The following is an 18,373-nucleotide window of genomic DNA, read 5'->3' on the forward strand; positions in this document are numbered from 1 at the left end:
GCTCCCACACACACTTCCTCTTATATCCCATTAGTCACATGCCCACTTGTAAGGCAGTTGCCAGAGAGGGGAATAGGATATCACGTCTGGCTTTGACCAGTCTTATTTCAGGCTCTGGCAACTGAGGGAGAAGCCCACCTTCCTTAACATACTGCCCAAGCAAAATCACAGTTCCGTAAACTAGGGAAAAATGGAGAATGGCTGAAGGACAGACAAACAGTAGTGTCTGCCTACGGTCAACTTCGCAGTATGTGTCCAAAGCCTAGATCATGCCTCTGTTCTATTTTAATAGATATTAGGAAAGGATTAATTTCAAGCTCAGTGCTTTTCAAACTATACGTGGTTTAATTTTTTCCAATTAACAACCACTACTAGGAAGATGGGAAAAATTCAGTTTAAAAAACACATACACTCTACAAGCCCAAAGTTTATATTGCATTAAAAGGCCAGAATTCCCTCTGTCAAATTGCTATAAAAAAATGTCTCAGTTCTCTCAGTTTCTGTCCTGATCTCATCATGGACCAGTACCAGCTCACAGACCAGTTGTCTTTCACAGCCCTACTCGGAGAGTCAGGTCAGCCTGCTGACTTCATAACCTGGCCCGGCTTGGCTCTCCTGCCTCAAGTCCTACTGCTCCTTTTCTTTTCTTTTTTTAAATTTTTTTATTTTTATTTATTTGACAGAGAGAGAGACAGCGAGAGAGGGAACACAGGCAGGGGGAGTGGGAGAGGGAGAAGCAGGCTTCCCGCCAAGGAGGGAGCCCGACGCAGGGCTCGATTCCAGGACCCTGGGATCATAACCTGAGCCAAAGGCAGACGCTTAACGACTGAGCCACCCAGGTGCCCCCCTACTGCTCCTTTTCATTCACCCACAACAGGCTGTACTCTGTCGTGTATTTTTGTTTTACTTCTGGGCTTGACTTCACATTCTGTTCTCCTTCCCTGGAATGCCCTCCTCCTAGTTGGGGAACACCTCATCATCTTTTTAGGCCAGCTTAAATGTCACCTTCCCTGTGATGTTTTTTCTGAATTCTTTCTCCCGGATCAGTGCCTCCTTTGACCCCCAAATATATTTATTTTATTGGATTGCAATTATTTCTGGGTCAGTCTCCCGCATTAGACCAACAGCTCCTTGAAAGCGACAATTGTCTTGCTCATCTTTATATCCCCTGTGCTTGGCGCACATACTTTGCTTAAATAAATGCTTATTGAATTGAATCAACTCAACAAATGATGTGACGATGTGACTTCTCTTTGTTTCCTTTTATTCTCCCCCAGTATTTTCTACTGTGCTTCTACCTGCATGTTTGTGGATCTCCTTATAAGAACATACCACTCTGGGGCACCTGGCTGGCTCAGTCGATAGAGCATGCAACTCTTGATTTCAGAGTCATGTTGGGTATAGAGATTACTTAAAAAATTAATTAATTGATTGATTTTTAAAAAAGAACATACCATTTTTACACAAATTTTTTTTCCTGTTCTATCAAATGTGGTTTTAAAAACAAGATACAGGGTGCCTGGGTGGCTCAGTTGGCTAAGCGACTGCCTCCAGCTCAGGTCATGATCCCAGAGTCCTGGGATCGAGTCCCACATCGGGCTCCCTGCTCGGCAGGGAGTCTGCTTCTCCCTCTTACCCGCTCCCCTCTCATGCTATTTCTCTCCCTCTCTGTCTCTCTTTCTCTCTCAAATAAATAAATAAATAAATAAAATCTTTAAAAAATAAAATAAATAAAAACAAGATACAACTTGGCATTGTTATATTCCCATCACAGGCTCTATCCTTCAGGCATCAGTGTCATTGTCATTGCAGGTAGCATGGGGGGTTTTATGCACTGGTGATGCCATCCCCCGCCCCCAGCAGCAGAGTCAAATCCCCTGGAGCAATAAAGGAGCCTGTATATGGATACATATAAACTCCCAAGGGTACCTAACAAGGTGGGACAACACAGAGAACATACAATTTAAATGACCTACGCTTTAGTTCACATACTAGCTCTGTGACCTTTCTTAACCTCTCTGAGTTTGTTTCTTCCATTAAAAAGAAAAAAAGGTACCATGGGATGACATGAGGAAACAGTAGCTGCTTGATAAATGTTAGCATCCTCAGATGAGCATGTATGTGGATTGACAAAGAAGGGAGGCTGAGAATAACAGTCAGTGGGTCTGCCTGTCTCTTTAACGGGTCAGGGCTGGCCCATTCGTCAGGCTTGCTGAGAAAGAGGACCTGCTTTGAAATTCTATCTTGGTTGCTTCTCCTTTCCTGCTTCTGATTTCCTGGCTCACAGCTAGCAGGAATAGCCACGCTGGCAGCTCTGGAGGCATGACTAAGGTGGAGGGATGAACAGCTGCTGCTTGCTCAAGTCAGTGGGTTGGTTGGGAGGCAGGCAGCTGACATAAAAGCAACATATGGAAATCCCCAAACTCTACTGCTCAAATGACATCCCAATCATTGCTGTGAGGAAGACTGGGGGCAGGGCCTTTCCTTCTCTAGGCGCTCCAGCTCTTTTCCTTTACCACCGATTTTCACCCCCTCAACTTTAGAAAGAAGGGAATAAAATACACATCTGTTGGTCAGTTGATTTTAATTTTTAAAAAAAGAGGGCACCTGGGTGGCTCAGTCAGTTAAGCATCGGCTTTGGGCTCGGGTCATGATCTCAGGGTCCTGGGATTGAGCCCTGCATCGCATCGCATTGCGTTGCATCAGGCTCCCCGCTCAGCGGGGAGTCTTCTTCTCCCTCTCCCTCTGCACCGCCCCCATGCTCGCTTGCTTGCTCTCTCCCTCTCCCCCTTAAATAAATAAATAAAATCTGAAAAAAAGAAAAAAAGAAAAAACTGGCTTCCTTCAACATGCCTTGCATTTTCACATCTCTGTGGTTATGCTTCTGCCGTTCTCACCAGTAGAAATGCTCTTCTCCCTCTACCTACCTGGTTCATTCAATGCCTACACCTCAAATCCAGTGTTAGCTCTTACGTCTTCCCTCCTGTACACCACTCTTCCTTCCAGGCAGCTACTTCTCCTTAAGCTTAACTCAGTTACTGTGCTTCACACACTGAATTGCCATTGTTTTTTGAAGTATCTTTCCCTTGATAGAGTGAAAGCTCTTAGGAATCTGATTCTCTAAGTGCTTGGCTCATAGTAAGCAGCAGTAAATATTTGTTGAATTGAAACTTCTACTCCTCAGCATATTTGCCAATTTCTGATTTCTCACTAATTTTAGTTAGGTTATCAGCAGTATAATAAAAGTCCCTATGGATTGAGTATTCAAATAGTTCTAGATGGTTTACTGAGTACCTGTCCCCCCATCTCAGGGGCAATAGGAACACTGATCATAAATATTAACTAGCAGCAAGGGAAAAAATCAAGGAGTCATTTGGAAGCCGGAGGGACATGTCTTAATGTTTGCATATTCCAGATTTATTTTCTGATGACCCAAAATAGATGCCAGGTTCATCCAGAAGTTCCTTAGACATCATCAGACTTCCGGGAGGGGGCAGCGTGTGGGGTTGGGAGTCATGGATCTAGTCTGTTTCCACTTACTGTGCAAACTACTTGGCACACAGCAGTGAGTCCGACTTGAGATCAAATCCTGGCTGGACCACTTAACTGCCTATGGGAACTTGTTACCTCTGTGAGCCTCAGTTTCCTTCAGATCTAGAAGAAAGACAATACTTATTTGGAAGGGTTGTGTGATGACTAAATAATATGTGTGTAAAATACCTAATCATGGTCTGGCCCTTGGTAGGTATTTAATAGGTGGCAGTTATTATATTTTGCAAATAATGGGTAGAGTGATGGTCTGAGTAATGTATTACCATTGTATTAACTATTATTAGATCCAGACATAAGCAGGAGAAATTCAGCTTAGAATTCAAAGAGCTGCTTTGCATAGTCATTTTTGTTTAATGTATGTCAAATAAATGCCTAGTGATGTTTATAATGTGACCTAATAAAGGCTCTGAGGGGTTTTCCAGTTCTCACTGTTAGGATTTTTTCTTATAATAGTCCCCTACTTTCCTACTTTGATATGTCCTCCTACCCCAGGAGAGCCCCTAGCCCTCCCCACAGGCACTCTGAACAGTATCCTGCCTGAGGCACTGTGGTAAATTCTGCGCTCACTTTTCCTTTGTTCTCCCCGCCTGCCTCCCTGGCTCCCGAGGTCTTGTCCTCTGGGGAGATATGTTAAGTGCCCTGCCAGCCTGCCTGTGTGCCTGGTCTGTTTTTTCTCACTGCCAGTACCTCTTGGATTCCAATTCCAAACATGGTATGCATCTGGGGTCACCCTTTCTTCCGGTGCCAAGAGAGACGCATTCCAAATGGAACACAAGTGTGCATCCCGTGCTGGGCTCTCCTCATTCTGGTGGGGACAACTGAGAGCAGGATGTGGCCACTTTATCCCTCATAGCTAAAGTTTTCAGCCCCAGAGTCCTAGCTTTGCCTCGGGACAATTTAGGTTTGCTGCTGAGAGCCAAATGTGAAGACTGTCCTAAGAAACCTGGAGCCAAGGAAGCTCGCCAGGGCTCTGCGGAGAGGGCCAGAGCCTTGCTGAAAGAAACAGAGAGGGGAAAACAAGTTTAAAAATCCTCCATGAAGTGTGCTATGCTCTGCCATTTATTCCCAAAGCTCCTGGAGGCATTCCTCTCAGGAAAGGTGGAGTTGGTGGCGAGAAGCCGGACGTGAGGAGACCTCCTGGGAGGACAGACTAATCCAGTTTTTGAATTTCCTATGTGGGGACAGTCTTAGAGCCCCGGCAAGGCTTTGAGACACCCCGAAGATGAGTGCTAACAGCCAGGCCGTGAGCCAGCTTCTCTGGCAGGGCCCCGTGTGCGCTGGCTGGAAGCGGGATCTGGAAGGGGCCGTCTACCATCTGGCCAACTGCTTGTTGCTCCTGGGCTTCATGGGGGGCAGCGGGGTGTATGGATGCTTCTACCTCTTTGGCTTCCTGGGCACGGGCTACGTGTGCTGTGTGATGTGGGGCTGGTTTGATGCTTGCGGCCTGGACATTATCCTCTGGAGCTTCCTGCTGGCAATGGCCTGCCTGCTCCAGCTGGCTTACCTGATCTACCGCCTGCGCAGGAACACCCTCCCTGAGGAGTTCGAAGTCCTCTACAAGACACTGTGTCTACCCCTGCAGGTGCCTCTGCAGGTGTACAAGGAGATTGTTCACTGCTGTGAGGAGCAGGTCTTGACTCTGGCCACTGAGCAGACTTATGCTGTGGAGGGCGAGACACCCATCGACCGCCTGTCCCTGCTACTCTCTGGCCGGTAAGCTACTCCGTCACGGCTCAGCATTTCCTCCCTCTGCCCATGCTTCTCGTTTCCTAGTGTGTCCCTTTCCATTCTGAGGCCCCTTCCATTGAGGGAAGGATGTGGCAAGTCAAACAAACAAAAACAGATTTTTTTTCTAAGCATGGGTTTGGTTCCTCTTTCTTAGCATTTTCCAAGAGGAAACAAGATCATGAGATAGCTTCTCGGTTGGCAGGAAGGACTGTGTGTGCGCTTGGTGCTAGGAGGTGTGGGGTGAGTGTTTCTTGAGCCTGGGTCTAAAATGACCACACACATGCACACACACACATACACACACACGCATTATACACATCGGCAGGTCATGCTTAAGCTGCCACAATATCTCTGTAAGCTTTGAAAAAGTGAACATTTCAATAAGGTTGATTTGTTCCTTCCATATGTATTCAGTATTTCCTAAGTGCTGACTATGTGCAGGGAATAGTGCCTATATCTTGCCAGGGCATCAAGGAAAGAGCCCCAATTATGTTGAGGATATCCTATATAGACTCTGTGGGAAAGCCATTTGGTATACAACGAGGTGGGGAGAGGGAATATTCCTTGTCCACTTTTCCATTCCTATTTGTTCTATTGAGATTCTTACAAACCAGTGATCAAGTACCAAGAAGACCACACAGTGAAGGAAGAGTAGTGATGCCCATACATGTCTCATTGAGGATTTGGTAGAGATACCTGGCTGATTCCTCTTAGGACGGGTGACAGCAGAAATTAGCAGAAGTGGTTTTAGTCAGGATTAGTGTATGCCCAATCAGCCTATACATGAGTGTTGGCCATTGGCTGACATCTTCTGAACAAATACCACGGGGCTCCATGCTGTACATTTGGGAGGCGGTTGTGGAATCTTTGAAATATTGCCCTAGTGGGACTTCTATGTGGGGCTGAGCCTCAAACAGTAAACTATGTAACCTGGTACACTTGGGCTGCCTCCATGGAAAGCAAGCAAAGTACTTCAAAAGCTATTTTCTCAGTTTCCTTCCCTGCTTTTTGAGACCAGGAGAAGTTGATAGAAAAGGTAAGATCGTAATCTTATCAGCAGGCTTGATTCCAAGGTGGGGAAAAAAAGGGGAAAAAGAGTTTCAGAATGATGATGGTACCACAATGACTACTGGTAGTAATAACACGCATTTCTGTACTACTGTGTAGAATCAAAAGCGTTAGGTATACGTGAGATTTTGTTTGGACTCAGAGTCCTGGGTTGAATGATCTATGAGATTTTTGTGGGGAGACATTTCATTTCATTTATGAATAAATTGAAGTGTAAACAAATGGAATGATTTGTAAAGAAATACATGTGTAAACAGAAGTACATTATGACTGTTGCCAAAATGTTTGCCGCCTACAGTTCCATGCTTCAAATAAAGACAATCTGGGATGCCCAGGTGGCTCAGTCGATTAAGGTTCAGGTCATGATTCCAGGGTCCAAGGATGGAGTCCCCGCATCGGGCTCCCTGCTCAGCGGGGAGCCTGCTTCTCCCTCTTGCTCTGCCTGCCGCTCCCCCTGCTTGTGCTCTCTCTCTCTGACAAATAAATAAATAAAAATCTTTAAAATAAAGACAATTTAAGAAATGTTCTCCTTCAGGAGATCCAGGATGTTATTTGCTGCCCATAGCTCTTCTGTTCAGAGGAGGGAGCTGAGACAGGTGGGAGAAAGCCCGCAGCACTTGTATGGTGTATGATTATTATATGATATTTTTAATCTATTTTTAATATGATGAATTTACCATGAATTTGTAGAAGACCCCTTCCCTGTGACGGGGAGAGGTGGGCTTGCCCCTTCAGTGTGGCTTTTCCTAGTATACTTAGCATCAAAAACCTGAGTCAGAAATTAGACAGGTTTTTTTCTTGCTTTTCAAGGTTTGGAGTAAGAATTTTATTTATTATCTTTCCATGTCATCCTGTCTCAATTTTGCTAAGTTGGAGCTGGGAGAAGAGGCTTCCTGTCTGTGACCAGGCTCCAGTTTTATTTTATTTTATTTTATTTTTTTAAAGATTTTATTTATTTATTTGAGAGAGAGAGAATGAGAGAGAGCACATGAGAGGGGGGAGGGTCAGAGGGAGAAGCAGACTCCCTGCTGAGCAGGGAGCCCGATGCGGGACTCGATCCAGGGACTCCAGGATCATGACCTGAGCCGAAGGCAATCACTTAACCAACTGAGCCACCCAGGCGCCCGACCAGGCTCCAGTTTTAAAGGAGAATCATTTTACCTTGGGCTGGTGGCAGTTGAGGTACCCAACACCTCAAAGGTGTACAAGAACGCTGTGCCAGGAAGTAGGGACTTCTTGGGCGGACCTCCCCCATATCACGTGCAGGCTCTCATCTGGAGCCCTTTGCTGAAACCTCAGATGCCCTTTCTGTTCTGTTTTAATATATGCAACCAGTCCCTTTTAAGACTCAGAAAGGCCAAGTGACTTCCCCAAGCTTTGTCACATTGTTAAGCTGGGCTTACTGTTGGTGAGTTTCTCTCCTACAGAATTCTCTCATGCACAGCCTCCTAGAACTAACTGTCTAAGCTCTTCATGTGGGAGGCAATACCTGTCATCCAGGGGATCAAGAAGGAAGAAGAGACTTAAATGATAAAGGTCAAAATATACCAATTTAAATGGCTTCAGGGAGCCATGTGGGCTCATTAGATGTTATACTTTAAATGATGACACTCCTCGTAGTTTGCTCAAGTGGTCAGATCCCTTGCCTGAGGATCTGGTAAGAGGGTCTGGTGTATCCAGCAGCAGCTTTGTTCTCTCCTGCTATCTCTCTTCCTGTATTCGAGAAGCTCTTCCTTGAGATGTTAGTCCCGTTTTATGCTGACACAAGTGAGTTCACACAATCAATTCAATCTGTTCCTTTCTTCTCTCCTTTCTCCCTCCATTCCTACCTTCTTTTCTTACTTTTCCCCTTCAAAAATATTTATTAAAAGCACTAGGGACTAAGGATCCAGTGTTAAAATATGAAAAATACTGTTCTTACTGTCTATCAAGAAAATCAATAATGCCTGACATAGTGGCGAATCATAGACATGATGTTTCCAAGGAAAAATGCAAAGTGCAGTCAGAGCATGTACCTGGTGGAGCTAACTTTTCTGGGGAGGTCAACAAAACTTCTTGGAAGAAGGAATGTTTAAGCTGAGATCTGAGGAGATGGTGGAGATTGGGAAGAGGTCCAGCTAGAGGGGACAGACTATGTGGAGACCCTGAGGTAGGAGAGCATGGCACTTCATTTTCTCTTGTATCTTTTATTACTCAGGGAAGTTTTGCCCGGCTATCTCTATATATCACCTGGTCTTGTAGGAGCACCTGTGTTTCTGCCATTGGAGACTATGGGCTGACACCACATCCTTGGCTTGGTGTGAGAGCTACATCCCCTTCTGTCTTCCATCTTAAGTTGTCAGACAAAAGGCAATAGCTTATTAATTGGTGATGGTCGTGGTAGTTTGTATGCATGCATATATGCAGCCATTCATTAGGAGCAAGATTTGGAGCGCTAATATCCCATTTGGCCAGAACTTAATCACGTGGCTATACCTAGCTGCAAGGGAGGTAGGGAAATGCGCTCTAGCTGATCAGCCACAATCCCAGCTAAAACTCTAGTACTGTGGAGGAAAGGAAAGAGCAGATAGGGGAAGACAGACTACCACACCATCATCTATCCCCATCCTCAGTGGCTTCTCAGCATCCTATTCATTTTTCAAAAGTCAGCTCAAATGTCATCTCTGAGAAGTCTGCCATTTGAAGAGAACTAATCTCTCTCCCTCCTCTAGTCTCCGGTTCCACAAGGGCACACACTGATTTACACGTCTGGGATTTCCACTAAATTGTGAAATCCTTAAAGGCAAGGATCAGATCATACCCATCTCTGCTTTCCCAGACCTCCAGGAACACAGGAGGTATTCCATACATGTGTATTTAGCCAGTAAAGCTCCAGGGGAAAAAAAAAATAGAACAATAGCTCCTTCCTGATGGACAGAGTGTACCTCAGAGATCTCTTTATCTGCCCCCCCTTTGTTTGCTAGAGACACCTCCTTTCCTGGTATAACTCAGTGTTAGAGAGAGGTTGAAGCTGAAACTCTGAGTTTTCCAGGGGAAAGAGGAAAAAGCCCATATTGGATCCTAACCATTTTCCATTTCTAAATACGTAATTTCAACTGAAGAGGGTTTGGGTGGCCACTTTCCTTTTCCCACACAGTCTCTTCTCTCCCTTTGCCAGGGTTCGTGTGAGCCAGGATGGGCAGTTTCTGCACTACATCTTCCCTTACCAGTTCATGGACTCTCCTGAGTGGGAATCGCTGCAGCCTTCGGAGGAGGGAGTGTTCCAGGTAATCCAGAGCCTGTGGCAGCTCTGGCCCACCCTGTCCCACTGTGACCCAGGAATATGCCCCCCTCCAGCTTTCCCCACCCACATCTCTTCTCTGAACCACTGCCAATGTGATGCTAGGGGTGGGAGCGCTCTCCTTCTGTGGAAGGAGGGCCTGGGCTGCCGGCAGGGGATGGAGGCAGGGAGGTGCTAACCCCTGAGAGGCCATGTCACTCCGAGGCCAAAAACTCGGGAAGACCCCCTGACCACAACATAAAAACCCACACTCTCTAAACACATCCCACTGTTTTGCAGTGGCCATGCTTGGCCCCTACCCTACCTTCTCTCTGAAATACATTTCCGCCCTCCCAAACGAGGCCATGGCAGCTTACTTCCTCTGAAGCCTGCCCAGACTGACCTCATCGGCTTCTAATCCCCACAGCTTCAGGTTTCTGTCTGTGTGACTTTCTATTCCTTTTACTTATGCTGACCGGGGCGCAGATTGCTCTCTGCTCTAACGATTTGGTTTCCTTTCCTGACTCTTTGAGGTAGAAATCTGGGCTTCCTCTTCCCTCTATTCCCAGACTCCAAAGGACAGTACCCTGAACACAGTAGGTGTTCAGTAAAGGTTTGCTGACCTGGATTGGCAGTGGGCAGCTGGTGTCTCAGGGAACTCTATGAGGCAGTCACTGCCATGCTCCACGGTGGGGGCCTGGCTGCTTGGCCCTGCTCTCTTCTCTGCCACTCCTTCAAAACTTGGTTCCTTGCTTTGTAGCTCTCCCTTACTGAATGGCTACTATGCGTCAGGCACTAAATATTATATTGCCTTATTGATTCTCACAACAACCCTCTGGGGTGGATATTATTATTATCCCATTTAACAGGTAAGGACATTGAGGTTCCAAAAAATCAAGCAATTTGCCCAAGGTCTTCATCTAGAAAGTGACAAAGTGAAGTTGCCTGGCTCAACTATTACTCTTCTTTTTTAAACTATCTGGACAGGGGAGTCCCTATGATAGGGTGTGTGTGTGTGTGTGTGTGTGTGTGTACTCCACTCGAGTACACACACACACACACACCCTATCATAGGGACTCCCCTGTTCAGATAGTTCGCTAGTACTGGGTTCTATGTGACTTTTACCACTTCTATTGGGGAGTCCCTCAAGCCAGCATAGGAACTAACCCCAGAATAGACACATGCCAGGCAGGACCACCTGGCTGGGCCTATTTCTGCCCCAGCCTGACTCCTGGCTCTATGAGGACAGACCCTGAGGGGTAATCCCGATCCCACTGCTGGGCCACCAGCCCTAGGCCTCCACTGATCAAGTTCCTTTCCCACCACACACACCCCCACCCTCTCCAACCAGTCCAACAGCCTTCTATGAGAACTCCTTCAGGCCCCTAAGAACCTCCAGGAGGGCCGAGTCAGGTCCTGAGCCAGCCAGACCAGCCTCTGTTTCTGACACTGACACCGAGGAACAGGTGGGGGATAAGCCGGGTGTCCTCCCCTAAGCTCTGCTTGAAAGGAGAGGCTATAACCCCGGATGGCCTCTCAGTCTGGAATGTAGCTACCGTCATATTCCTCCCATTTTTATTTTTAGTGCGCACCTCCTTTGGGAGCAATGAGATCCACACGTTCGTTATTGGCTGTGTAAAGTCCCATTTCCTCTTTGCAAATGTCAGGCATTGTCCTGAGTTATAGTTCATCCTGTCCTTGCCTTTTGCAATTACAGTCTTTGCAGACTAATAGGGCAATCCACAGTGACTGAAGCATAATTCTCATTGTGTTTACCACAAATGAATCAATGTTCCATCACACCTCTCAGCAATCCAATTAAATAAGAACTTACTGACTATTCAGCACTGTGCCCTCTTGTTGGTCACCAAGAGCATAGCATAGAAGGTGTCACACAGAAATCATCATTATTTCCCCAGTTTACATGTGTCTTACTGGACCCGAGCCCTCTTTCCATATGTTATTTCATTTAATCCATTTAACCAGCCTCTGAAATGAGAATTAGAGAAAAAGGTTGTCAAAACTTTATTACAGACATATGCATAATATATGGAACCAAGCAATAAGCAGCCTTCCTGAAGACCTTTGAGGAAGGACTTTATACAGAACCTGAGAAAGTGACATTCGGTTGTTTTGCAGCATGTAAGATTTGTGGTCTTTACCTGACTCATTCATTCACTGCAGTAATGTTTACTGAGCATTTATTATATACCAGGCACTGTTAAAGGTGCTTGGGATGTATCAGTGAACAGTACAGAAGAAGTTCCTTGCCTTCGTGCAATTTGCATTCTAGTAAGGGAGATAAAAAATAAGCCATAGACATAATGAATAATTATGTAATATGTTAAAAGATAATGAGGGCTAGTAAAAAAAAAAAAGTAGAGTGGTATAAGAGAGGTCTAGTTGCCATTTTAAATTGGGTGGTCATAGAAGTCTTTTGTTGAGCAGGTGACATTTGAGCAAAGACCTGAGGGAGGTGACAGTGTGAGCTCTGAGAAGCTGAGGGCAGAGCATATTAGACAGAGGGAAGAGCCAGTGCAAAGGCCCTGTGGTGGGAAGGACTAGCATGTTTGAGGTGCAGAAAGGAGGCCTGGAACAGAGAGAGGACAGGGAGAGAATAGCAGGAGAGGAAGTCAAAGACAGGATGAGGAACCACATCATGTAGGGTCGGTGCATAAATCTTCTAAAGAGAGCCAAAAGGATTTCCTAATGCATTCGGTGTAGTGTGTGTGAGAGAAAGAGGATCAAGGAAGACTCTAAGGCTTTTGGTCTGAGCAACTGGAAAGATGGAGCTCCTATCAACTGGAACAAGGGAGCCTACAAGCAGAATCAGTTAGGTGGGAAGAGAGGAAGTTCACTTTTGGATATAATAGATTTGTGTCATCTATGGACATTTCAATGGAGATGCTGCACTAGCAGTTGAATATTTGAGTCTAGAATTAAGGAATGAAGTCTGAGCCTGAGATACAGATTTGGGAGTTTTGGCATACAGATGATATTTAAAGCCATTGGATTGGATGAGATCACTGAGTGAGTGTGTTTAGAGAGAGAAAGTGTTTAAGAATGGACCAACCCTAGGATACTCTAGTGTGTAGGAGCTAGAGATCAAAAGGAAGTCTCAGAGGATCTGCCAGGAGATTGTTTCAAGAGAGCCAGACACCCTGTGAGCCACGCAGAGAAAGCGCATCAAAGAGGAGGGAGCTTCAGCAGGGTTGACCAGGAAAACTGATGCCCCACGCCATCGTAGAGGTCACTGGTGACCTTACCAGGAGCAGTGGGTGTGGACTGCAAGGGACAAAGCCTTGCTGGTTTCAGAGACAGTGAGAGGAGAGGAGCTGGAGACAGCAAATACAGGCTACTCTTTTTCTGGAATGTTGCTGAGAAGGGGAGTAAACTAATGAGGTGGTAGTTAGCCAAAGAAGCGAGCTGGAGAAAGAGGATTTTGATTTATTTTAAGATGGAAGGAAGTAAGATCATGTTCATAAGCATGCCCATGGTCTTTGTGTTTGACGTCAAGGACGCTGGTCACGTCCAGAGTGACTCTAACACTCACCCCCTTCAGGGTCCGGACTCTGATTTCTTGTTTGGGAACTGTTAGCGCACCTCCAGCATGGGCGCCGGCAAATAGCGACAGCTCCTTGCTCAACTGCTAGGAAGGGGCAGATTGTGGGTACTACTTTCAGCATTTTCTCTCCTGAGGCAGCATGCTCGGAGGCACTAAGTAATTTGTCGGATGCCACACAGCTGGTAAAGGGGTAAAGCTGGACCTTGAAGCCAGCTCCCAGGCTTGATGAGGTAATTTCGGGGCCTGACTTCAGTGCTGGGGATTAGGGGGCGAGAAGCAGAGGGGAGGAAGTGAGTGAAGCAAGTGGACACAGGGTACTGCAGAAGGGGAGAGGAGAGGAGGGTAGTGGGAGCTCTGGGACACAATGCAGGAATTAAAAGGATTATAGGAGATCCCTAATAAAGGATGGTTGGAAGTCAACCCTACCCTTAGAAAATCCACATGAAGAATTGAACACAATGCCTGGCGCACGGTCACCTCCTAATAAATGTTAGCTGCTGTCATCGTCATTATCATCTCCGCTGTCCTCATTCACAAATCTTCATCATGAGCCCTGCTGGCCTTCTCATTTCTAAAGTATTGGGGCCATGCGGCACCTGGGAGGCTCAGGGAGTTAAGCATCTCCTTCACCTCAGGTCATGCTTCTGGGGTCCTGGGTTTGAGCCCAGTGTCGGGCTCCCTGCTCAGTGGGGAGCCTGCTTCTCCCTCTCCTTCTGCCCCTGCCCCCCCATGCTCTCTCTCTCAAATAAATAAATAAAATCTTTAAAAATTTTTTTAAATAAATAAAGTATTGTGGCCAATCTGATTATAAAAAATTGTGTGATTCTACACCCTATTCCTTTACTATCCTAGTTAAGCTATTCTAGTTTAAGCCTAGCTTTACCACTCCTCATTGGTTTAATAAGGATTTATTAAGCACCTGCTACGTGCCAGGCACACATTTCCTACCCTGCAAGTGCAATTTAGCTTTGCGTCGTGGGCCCACAGTGAATGCTCAGAAATCCCTACGTGGCTAAATAAATGGAGAGTGGGGTGCCCTCGACTTTGTGCTCTTAAGAGCTCCTCTTCCTTCCTGCCCTTCTTCTGACTTTAGCCATCGGATCTCTTTGGTTACTTGTCGTGGCCACGTCAAGAGCAGCTCCCTGGGCCTGAATTCCAGGCCAACATTCTGCCACTTGATGCAGCTTGGCATGCCTAATCAGAAGCTCTTCTCTAACTGAATTGCTTTCCAACTCGTCCTTAATCCCTCCTGCAATATATTCTCCTTCTTTATTCTCAAAACAGTCATCAGCACGCCAGCCTATCTTCAGGGCAGTAGGGGGCCCCGACTCTCTCACGAGATCATAACAGACTCAGAACCTCCCTTAGCTGTTAACGGTATCAGCCACGGGACCACAGAATGTGACAGCTGAGGAGACTGGGCGTGGAAGCTGAGGCTCCAAGGGGGTGAAGGCCCAGTGAGTGGATGGCTGGACCCAGGGCTGCTGACAAGGACACCCTCCATATCAGAGGACACAAGTAAAAGTCATTCACTGGACCTCCTCCAGGCGAGGCCAGGGTGGGTGCTCCCACAATTTCTTCAACAAAAGTGCAGCCGTTTGTTGAGTAACTGTATATTTCTCTGTGCTAAGCATGGGCGTTTAGTCTAATTTAAACCTTCACTCTCTTCTCTGGACCCCTCTCAGGTCACTCTGACTGCCGAGACCCCGTGTAGCTACATTTCCTGGCCCCGGAAAAGTCTCCACCTTCTTTTGACCAAAGAGCGATACATTTCCCACCTCTTCTCGGCCCTGCTGGGCTATGACATCTCAGAGAAGCTCTACGCTCTCAATGACAAGCTCTTTGCCAAGTTTGGGCTGCGCTTCGACATCCGCCTCCCCAGCCTCTACCACGTCCTGGGGCCTGCGGCCTCCGATACAGGGCCAGAGTCGGAGAAGGATGATGAGGAAGCCCGTGAACCAGCCATGGCCTCATCCGCCCAGCAAACACCCCCTCGCTCTCCTCTTCCGGCTTCTGCCGGCCCCCCTGCACCTCCTTCCCGGGCCAGGATGTCCAGGCCTGACAGCGGCGTCCTGGGTGAGGACTCCACCAGTCTGGTGCTGGAGGATTTTGAGGAGGTGTCGGGATCAGAATCGTTCATGGATTATAGGAGTGATGGGGAGTACATGAGGTGAGGGAGAACTAACATGGGCCCAGCCACCTGGCTCAGGATCCTGTGTAAGTACTCAGAAGGCAACTGCCACGCCTTCCTGCCAACAGTTGGCCTTAACTCGGCTTGTAAGGGCAAAAAAAACTCTTTCATGGAGACTGTCCTCTCAGAGGACTCCCAGAAAGTGGCATTAACCCAACCTTGCAGTAGCGACTCATTCCAGGTGCATGCAAGGCATGAGGGATTTTTTTTTAACTCATTTTTATTAAGTGTGATTGCATTTTGGAAAGTGGGCTGGTTGACATTTTGAGCAAGTGAATGGTTGTGAAATTGTTTGCAAGTTTGTGTGAAGAGTTAAGGCCTTAGATAGCTAGGGCTAAAGGGGATTTTATTTGTGGCGTGCGTTTTAAAGGGGAAAAAATGCTGCCATGGTTCTAATTCCTATCCGTTCTTCCTAGCGTAGAGGCAGCTCTAGAAAGCAGTCACTCTTTAGCTTGGGTTGGCAGCTAGCTCTGTTAAAATCACAAATTTCAAAGAGGCATGTGATATAGGCTGATCACCCCGGAGGAAAATGTCCCACCTTGCTCTCCTCTTCCCCAGTGGAGAGTACCTTGCTTACTCAGGCAGAGGACTGGGTGCTGCTTTGTTACTCTAATCATATGGCCTGGCTTTCCCCCAAACCACACCTGTGTGAGGTGGATGGGCACTAACGTGGGAGGACCTAACAGGAAGGGCAGGATTTCCCTCACAGCTCAGGAGAATGTACAAGAAAGACTATACTGAGTAGTTCTGGGAAATTGCTTTCACATTCCCCCTGGTTGCTCTCACAGTGCTGTGACATTTTCCTCTGGGACTCCACCTGGCCATGGCGGAGGCTTGGCTTTTCCTGAGGAAAATCCCACTGTTGCCAGTTGGGAAGGCCTTTCCAAGTGTGTGTGTGATGCAGGGGCCCACGAGACCCATCATCCTTTGGGAAGCACTGACAAATTTTTGAAGAAACTAGCCCAGGGAGGAAGGGTTCCAGGGTACACAAGGTGAATGAGTGAATGTTTATCTATTTTGTAAAAACAAATTATGTAAATGATGACAGAGGCAGGGGACGTGAATGATAAGAGGTTAGATGTCTTGTTTGATAGATATGGAATTTGTCGTCTCCTGTAATACCACTCCCTAGAACCATAGTTGGGCTGATTCTGGAGTAATTCCATGGATCTATCTAGGACTCAAGATCACTCGTTGACTTCCTCCATTTGCACTGAGCACTCTCATCACCTCTTTCCCATTGTGCTAATCCTCACTGTCCTACTTGTCCACCCCCATCCATGCATATGGGTCACGTTCTGTGGATCCCTCTCTTTGTCCAGCACGCTTACCCCCCTGTACACACTCTTCACTCCAGGTAGCTCTTGGTGTTCTCATGTTTTTCCTGGTTTCTTCTCTTTTCCTGGTTCTATTTGCTCTTTTTTCTTCCCTCTTTCTGACTTCTGCTCAGTCCTTAGTTGCCTGCATTTGCTGCTCAGGAGAAGGAAAAAGTCCTTTTCTTTTTCTTAGGTAATTTCTCCTCTCCATATTTGTCCCTTACATTTTCCCCACTTTTATCATTCATGTATTTCTCTATTACCTTTTTTTCCTTTTTTTCCCCACTTTCCTGCCTTGCTCTTTCCCCTAAACTACCCTGCACCCTCATCTTGGTCTTTAACCCATACTCTTCCAAGATTAGTACCTCTCCCTCTGCCTGTAGATAAAACCATTCGAGTGAAGGTGTGAATATTCCCAGCTGTAGGTGGCTACACGTTTCCTGCATGAGTTTTCCCAGACGTTAGGAGGCACAGCATGATAAACCAGAAGGAGAGCCAGACTGGGCGCCTGCAGTCCTGGTTTCCGTGTCTGGGTCTGCTACTTTTTGCAAACCACATGACCTTTCCAAACCTCACTTTCTGTGCTTGAGTGTGTTGGACCAGCTGGACCCCAAAGGTCTTAATGGATTTATGTAAGAAGGCAATGGATGAGTTGTTCGGAAGAGGAAAAGAGAAACAGTCAGCAGTATAATGGACACGGGCCCCCAGGACATCCGAGTGTCTTTCAGCAAGAATCCTCTGCCATATTTTACTACTATTTCTCTTTTGACTTGGGACTGTCCTGCTTGCTGAATGGTGGGTCCTGCTTGATTAGAAGTTCCCTCCATGCTGCACCTGTGAAGAGTCTACCCTCTACCCTGTGATGACAAGTGCGGATGTTCTATGTGAAAGGAGGTCACCACTCAGTCTCAAAGCTCCTCCACCCTTAAGATTCTCATATGAAAATACCTCCTTTCAAATCCAGGTTTTTCTGAACCTCGAGAGGAGAAAACTGCTCATATAACTCCCTTTCTAAAGTAGTGGTACTGGCAATATAAAGAGAGTAGGTTTTTCAATGTTTTGTTTATTTAGGTAATAGAAAGGAAAAAACATATTATTTACGTCCAAACCACAGAATTTTGAGAGCAACTTGAAAACCTGGTCAAGTTGTACAAATTTCAGATGGCTTTCAATTCAGTCTGTGATCATGGGGTACTTTAAACCAGAGATCGTTTTCTGGACTTGTGTTTTGGGGTGCTTGGTTTGACTTAATTTGCCATCAGGCCCCTTCTAGGGCTATTCCTTTAATGAGTAAGCATAGTCCCTTGTGATTGGTAGCGATTTACTACTGTGTCCTTTATAATGCAGGGCACAACTCACCCTCTATTCCTGGCCCTGCAGTTACCAGCATTATAAGCTCAGTGTTGTTCATCCTGGCACAGCACTTACATAAGAGGCAAGAAGCTAGCTGAGTTCAGCCTCATTGAGAATGACACAGCTTCATCACAATGACACAGTGCTTGTCCCTCACACCAAGACCCGCTAAAAATAGTCTGGGCTTCCATTAGAGCTCTCTTTGGAAGACGGTGCATCTTTTTTTTTTTTTTTTTTAGCTTTTTATGGTGCTTTATTCTGGTCTATATTTCTTTCTTTCTTTTTTTTTTTATGTTATGTTAATCACCATACATTACATCATTAGGTTTTGATTAGTGTT

General features: G+C 46.3%; 1 protein-coding gene across 5 annotated transcripts in view; it reads left to right on the forward strand.

Moving 5' to 3' along the window:
- The first annotated feature begins 4,197 nt into the window (after positions 1–4,197).
- Positions 4,198–18,373, forward strand: part of POPDC2 (popeye domain cAMP effector 2) — a 23,329-nt gene continuing 9,153 nt past the window's right edge. For 2 of the 5 annotated variants that reach the window (XM_081833499.1, XM_081833500.1), the window contains exons 1-3: positions 4,199–5,265; positions 9,506–9,614; positions 14,859–15,249. In XM_081833499.1, the coding sequence (XP_081689625.1) occupies positions 4,775–5,265; positions 9,506–9,614; positions 14,859–15,249 (991 nt within the window). In that variant the 5' untranslated portion in view covers positions 4,199–4,774. Of the gene's footprint in view, positions 5,266–9,505; positions 9,615–14,858; positions 15,391–18,373 lie in introns of all 5 variants that reach the window. The other 3 variants (XM_081833484.1, XM_081833481.1, XM_081833490.1) reach the window with 3 other exon arrangements.

The sequence above is a fragment of the Leptonychotes weddellii genome, chromosome 1 (genome assembly GCF_054177405.1).
Source record: "Leptonychotes weddellii isolate Sample4059 chromosome 1, ASM5417740v2, whole genome shotgun sequence".
NCBI classification, from domain to species: domain Eukaryota; kingdom Metazoa; phylum Chordata; class Mammalia; order Carnivora; family Phocidae; genus Leptonychotes; species Leptonychotes weddellii.